The sequence below is a fragment of the Aureococcus anophagefferens genome (genome assembly GCF_000186865.1).
Source record: "Aureococcus anophagefferens unplaced genomic scaffold AURANscaffold_3, whole genome shotgun sequence".
Lineage (NCBI taxonomy): Eukaryota > Pelagophyceae > Pelagomonadales > Pelagomonadaceae > Aureococcus > Aureococcus anophagefferens.
Genome location: NW_008705563.1, coordinates 482,527 through 488,873, shown reverse-complemented (window position 1 = coordinate 488,873; position 6,347 = coordinate 482,527). Strand labels below are relative to the sequence as shown.

Below are 6,347 nucleotides of genomic sequence, written 5' to 3'. Positions count from 1 at the left end.
CGCGGACAGCGCGGAGAACGTGTCGAGCGACGTCCGCGCGACGGACCGCTCCTGCTCGCGGAGCGCGTCGCGGAGCGGCCGCGTGAGCCGGCTCTTCTCACCGAAGCGCTTCGCGAGCACCGCGAGCCGGTCCTTCTCCGCGAGGCCCGTGACGTCGTACTCGCTCGCCCGGAAGGCCTCGATCCGCAGCTGGGTCGCCGCGAACGCGCGGTCCGCGTCGACGCGGAGCTGCTCCGCCGCGAAGGCCCGGTCGCTCCTCGCCGCGGACGGCTCCGTCGACCACTCGACCGTCGACTCCCAGTCCACGTTCGTCTCGAAGGACGGGTCCGTCAGGGGCACGGACGGGTCCTCGTCGACGCCGTCGTCCGCGCCGAGCGTCGTGACCTTGCCCCCCCGGTACCGCAGGTCCCACTGCTGCACGGGCACGGCGAGCTTCGCGCGGAAGCCGCCGTGGTCCACGGCGGGGCCCCGCACGACCGCCGCCGCGACGTAGTCGTCGCGCTTCCGGTCCTTGAAGCCGAGGCGCGTGAACGCCTCGGCCTCCTCCCGGATCACCGTCGTGTGGTTGCACTCGGCGCTCCCGCGCGCGTCGAGCGCCGCGACCTCCCGCGCGCTCCGCGTCTTGAGCTCCTTGAGCACCTTGGCCTCGGACCGCGCGACGTCGCCGCCGAAGCCCGACGCCAGTTCGCGCTGCCGCGCGATGGCGAGCTTGTTGGCCTGGGACCCCTGCGCGTCCATGGCCATCCGCTTGAGCTGGAAGAGCAGCGCCGCCCGCTTCCCCTGGTGCCGGAGGAAGTTCGCGGCGCGCGCGGCCTCGTCGGCCGCGTCGTCTTCCACGCTTTCGTAGGCGCTGTCGCCGCTGAGGTGCGTCGGCGCGGAGAACGCCTCGGAGACGACGGAGCCGTCGCCCGTGATCTGGAGCTTCGCGCCCGCGGCGGCGCGCCGCGCCTGGCGGCCGAGGTAGACGAGCGCGCGGCGGCGCTCGGACGCCGCGGACTCGGCCTTCGACGAGTAGTCGGAGATGTGCGTCGGCGGGCCGGAGTGGGACGCGGACGTCTCCATGACCGACGTCGACGGCGTCGACGCCTCGAGCGACTCCTCCACGGAGAGCGTCGCCTTGACGGCCGTGACCTCGCTCGACAGCGAGCCGCCGTCGAAGAGCGGCGCCTCCTCCTCCGTCGTGTCCGTGTTCACGGATTTCGGCCGCACGTAGAGATCGTCCTCGTCCGTCGACGGCTCCGGCGGCGCGTAGCCCTTGCGCCGCGTGGGCTCGCACCAGCGCCAGAAGTAGTCCTCGTCGGCCTTTTTCACAAAGAGCCGGTCGTCGCAGAGCCAGCGCTTCCCCCGGTCGCCGAGCACGACGAAGACGTCGCCCGGGTCGCGGCCGTAGACCGGGTGCGTGATCTCGAGGCGCCAGTAGTGCGTCCCGAACATCTTCGCGTTCGCCTCCCTCGCGCGGCGCTCGAGCGACGCCTGCGCGTCGAGGCGCGCGACGGCCGCGGCGCCCGCCCTGGCCCGGCGCTCGAGCGACGCCTGCGCGTCGACGCGCGCGGACCGCGCGCTCGGAGCCTCCAGGACCGTCGGCTCCGAGCTCGACGGCTCCGGCGTGATCGACGGCTCCGGCGTGACCGACGGCTCGGGCGTGATCGACGGCTCCGGCGTCATCGCCTCGGGCGTCGCGAAGGACGCGTCGTCGAGCCCCTCGAGGCGCAGCGCGCCCGCCCAGATGTCGTCGCCGCGCGTCGCGCGCTCCGCGAGCCGCCGGAGGAAGCGGAACGCGGACCGCGCCTCGAGCGCGTGGGACCCGAGGGACGCGCTGTAGGAGTCGGACTGGAGCGACGGCGCGCTGAGCAGCGACCCCTCCGCGAGCCGCGGCGCGGCCTCGTCCTCCGCGATGGGCGCGAGGCTCCGGTCCGCGACGGACCCCGCGGCGAAGAGCGGCTCCTCGAGGGACCTGGAGTCGAGGCTCTGGCGCATCAAATCCTCGGAGCGCAGGTCGTCCTCCGACGGCGTCTCGAGGGAATCGCCGATGGACCGGAACTGCCACTCCAGGGGATAGTAGACGTAGGTGGGCCCCGTGCTCTCCGAGACCTGCTCCGAGACGGGCGGCGTCTCCGCGGCCGGGGCCGCCGGCGCGGGCGCGGGCGCCGCCGGTTCGGCCTTGGCCTTCTTCCAGCCGCGGATCGGCGCGAGCGGCCGCCAGTCCGACGGCGACGGCCGCGCGCCGCGGTCGGGGCCGATGCGCCGCAGGTTCCTCAGCGACACGTCGATGGCGTCGCCGCCGCCCTGCTCCGCGTCGCCCGCGATGGTCACGAGGGCCCGCCCGCCGTAGACCTCGGCGACGGTGCACCGCAGCCCGTTGTAGCGCCGGAGCTGGAGGCGCACGAACTCCGCGACGTCGCCGGGCTTGAGCTTGGCCGCGTCCGCCGCGTCCGCCGCGGGCACGACGGCGACGGCGGCCTGGCCCGCCGGAGGCACGCGGATGATGGACCGCGGCCCGTCGAAGTAGCCGTCGCGGCACCGCTGCGCGTGGAGCCGCTCCGCGGAGAGGACCACGGCCTCCTCGGCCGTGAGCCGCTCGTCGTCGCCCGGCGCCATGGCCCGGCCGCCGCTCGCGCGGCGCCGGTAGGGGTCCGTCCACTCCCACTCGAAGTTCTCGTCCGCGACGGGCACGAGGACGTCGTAGGCCCGGAATTCGCCCGTCGCGCGCCGGTGCGTCGCCGCGGACGCGTCGAGCACCCAGTCGTGGCCCCGGAGGCCCACAACGAGGAAGACGCGCCCGACGTCGAGGCCGTAGGCGTCGGCGCCCGCGGGCAGGATCGTGATGCGCCAGAGCGCGTCCTCGGCGGACGCGTCCGAGTCGCCGCTCCGCGCGTCGAGCGGCCGCCACGCGACGTCGTCGTCGTCGCGGGCCAGGCTCCGCCGCCGCGACCGGCTCGCCTCCGCGGCGCCCTCGGCGCCCTCGGACCGCGCCGCCGCGGCCCACGTCGCCGCGTCGACGGCGACGGCGTCCGCCGCGGCGCCCAACGCGTCGCGGACCGCGAAGCTCGCCGTCTCGTCGAGCGCCGCGTAGGCCCCGGCGCCGTAGCGCTCCAAAAAGTCCGATGCCGCGCGCGCGCCCGCCTCGAGCGAGTCGCCCGCGGCGGCGCGCCGCGCGACGTGGCGCAGGAACGCGAGCGCGGACCCCCGCGCGCTCGCGAGCGACCCGGCGAGGTCGACGGACGCGCCGAAGGACGCGCCGCTCGCGGTCTCCAGCGCGCCGAGCTCGACGCTCCCGAAGGGGTCGTAGGGCGCCGTCACGAGCGTCCGCGCCTCGTCCTCGAAGCTCGCGTCCTCGAAGAGCGTCGGCAGCGTGTTGAGCGTCTGCGAGCCCACGGAGCCGCCGGAGCCGCCCGACTTGGCGAAGAGGTCCTCGGGCTCCGACGGCGGCGGCCGCAGGCGCCGCCGGTCGTCGCAGGGCTCCCAGTGCCGGTCCTCGTCGTCGACGCCGACGCGCGTCTCGTCGTTGAGCACGAGCGTCGGCCCCTCGATGGCGACGACCATGCGCAGGTCGCCCCGCCGGAGGCCGTCGTACGCGGCCGAGTCGAGGACGCGGATCCACCAGACGAGGCGATCCTCCTCGCGCTGCAGCTCCCGGGCCGCGTCGTAGGCCTCGGCGTGCGTCGCCATGGCCCCGTCGGCGATGGCCCGGATCTCGCGGCCCGCGACGGCCTGGCGCGCGCGGTGGCGCAGGTAGGTCTTCGCGCGCTCCTCGCGCGACCGCCGGTGCGCGGACGGCTCGGGGGAGAAGTCGCTGAGGTGGCCCAGGGACGCGACCTCGGAGCAGTACTCCCAGCGGCTCGTCTCGTCCGCGAGGGGCACGACGACGTCGTCCTCGAGGAGCAGGCAGTCGGGGAACGCCGCGACGACGCGCTTCTTCTCGCCGACGCGGAGCCCGTACGCGGGGAAGAAGACGACGCGGACGTGGAGCGCCCGCGCCTCCGTCGACGCGAGGGACGCCGCGGTCTCCACGGCGCTGTCGGACGCGAGCGACGGGTCCGGGCGCACGTCCTCGAGGAACATGAGGAACCGTTCGCGCTCCTCGCGCGCCGCGGCCGCCTCGCGCGCCTCGCGGTCCTCGCGCGCGCGCGCCTTGTCGCGCCGCTCGCGCTGGAGGTACTCGCGCGCGGCGCGGACGTCGCCGAGCTCCAGGGCCGCGTCGCGGCCCTGGCGCATGAGGAAGGACCGCGCGGACTCGACGTCGCGGCCGTGGTCGCCGGAGTCGGACGTGTACTCGGAGAGGTGCGTCGCCGCGCCGGTCATGAAGCTCGTCATCGCGAAGGACCCCGCGAGGTCCGCGCGCGACCCGTCGTGCGAGTAGGAGTAGGACAACTCGTCGAGCGCGCTCCGCGTCAGGATGGAGCTCCCGCCCTCGGACCGGTCCACGGACGGCTCCGCGAGGTCCCGCGCGGGCGCCGCCGCGGGGCCGAGCGCCGCGGCGCGGTCGTCGTCGGCCCAGCGCCAGCGGAGGCCCTCGTCGCGCCTCGGGAGCTTCGTCTTGCGGTCCTGGAGCAGCCAGCCGTCGCCGACGCCCGCGACGGCGAAGCGGACGTCGCCGCGGAAGAGGCCCGCGTAGAAGCCGTCCTCGAGGACGCGGACCCAGCCCTGCTCCGGCGGCGACGCGACGCGCGACGCGGCCTCGCGCTCGAGGCGCCGCGCCTCCGCGCGCTCCCGCTGGTGGTAGCGCACGTAGTTGCGCGCGGCGACGACGTCGAGCGTCGCGGCCGCGCGCGCGCCGTGCGCGACGTAGCGGAGGAAGACGCCCGCGTCCTCGAGCGCGCGGCCGAGCGTCGAGTCCGCCGCGGAGTAGGCGCTCAGGCGTGGCCTGAGCAGCTTCGCCTGGGACGGCGTCGTCCGCAGCGTGCCGAAGCTCAGCGTGTCCGCCTCCTTGCTCGGCGGCGACTTCGTCGACTCGTCGACGTAGGAGAAGCCCGAGTTGTCGAAGAGGTTCGCGGGCACGCGGCGGATCCAGCCCGCGCCGTCGCCGCTGCCGTCGCTCGGCCGCCGCGCGCGGAAGACGGGGTTCGCGGCGTCGAGCGCCGCGTAGGGCGCGCCGCCGCCGACGCCGCGGTCGTAGGCCTGCGTCGCGTAGGCGGGGACGTGCGTCGCCGCCCCCGGCCGCCGGAGGTAGTCGCGGTTGCTTTCCGCGGCGTCCCGGAGCTCCCGCTGCGCGACCGCGCGCGCGGCCGTCGTCCGCAGCGACCGCGCGGCCGCGGCCGCGGCCGCGCCGTGGCCCTCGGGCCCCGGCGAGTAGTCGCTCAGGTGGTCCAGGTCCGCGAGCACGGCCCGCTCGACGTCCTCGAGGCACGCGGCGAGCGCGCGCGCGCACGCCGCGCGGCGCCGCGCCGTTTCCGCGCGCTCGAAGGCCTCGCGGTCGAGGCGCTCGCGCGCGTAGACGCGGCGGCACAGCTCGTCCTCGGCGTGCATGGCGACGCGGGTGTCGGCGACGGTGCGCCGCTCGAGCGCCGCGCAGCGCCGCATGTCCTCGAGGTACTTGGCGCGCGCCGCGTCGCGCTTGAGGGCCTCGAGCGCGTCGAACTGCGCGACGGCCCGCCCCGCGGCGCGGCGCAGGTAGCCCTCCGCGGACGCGACGCTGTCCTCGCGGTCCCGGGCGTCCGCCGCCGCGCGGCCGAGGTAGGACAGCGCGCTCGCCTCGTCGGCGGCGTCCGCCGTCGCGAAGCTCGAGTAGGCCGAGCCCGCGGGGAACGGCGCGGCCGCGGGCGGCTCCGAGGGCGCGGGCGCCTCCGCGGCGACGCTGCCCTCGAAGAGGAGCGACGCGTCGTCGGGGCTCGCGCCCGTGAGGACCGTGCTGGCGTCGCGGCCCCCGTCGGCCGCGCGCGCCGCGGCGTCCGCGAGGAATGCGCGCGCGGCGGCGCGATCCGCGCGGATCGCGAGCGCGCGCGCGGCCGCGGCGGCCTTCGCGCGCGTGGCCCGCTCCAGGAGCGCCGCCGCGGCCGCGGCGCGGCGGCCTGCGTGGCGCAGGAACCGCCGCGCGTCGACGGCCGTCGACCGCGTCGTCGCCGTGTCGAACGACGGCGACGCTAGGCTCGTCGGCGGCGCCGACGCGGACGTCGCGAGCGACGACCCGCGGGGCGTCGACGCGTCGTCGCGGGGCGACGGCTCCCAGGACGCGTCGTCGTCGTCGGCGAGCCACGTCGACTGCTCGGGCGTAAAGAGCTCCGAGGGCTCGCGCGACGGCGCGGCGGCGGCGGCCGCGGCGGCGGCGGCGGCGGCGGCGGCGGCGCGCGCGTCGGCCCGCGCCGCGTCGAAGGCGGCGCGGCGGTCGCGGTCGCGGGCGTCGGCCACGG

The 6,347-nt window shown here is 76.9% G+C and overlaps 1 protein-coding gene across 1 annotated transcript in view; it reads right to left on the bottom strand.

Moving 5' to 3' along the window:
- The window catches only part of AURANDRAFT_70807 (hypothetical protein), a gene marked incomplete at both ends in the record, with an annotated part of 21,177 nt that overhangs the window by 7,003 nt on the left and 7,827 nt on the right, over positions 1-6,347 (bottom strand). The window contains one exon of the mRNA XM_009035380.1: positions 102-6,198. Coding sequence (XP_009033628.1) covers positions 102-6,198 — 6,097 coding nt within the window. The remainder of the gene's footprint in view (positions 1-101; positions 6,199-6,347) is intronic.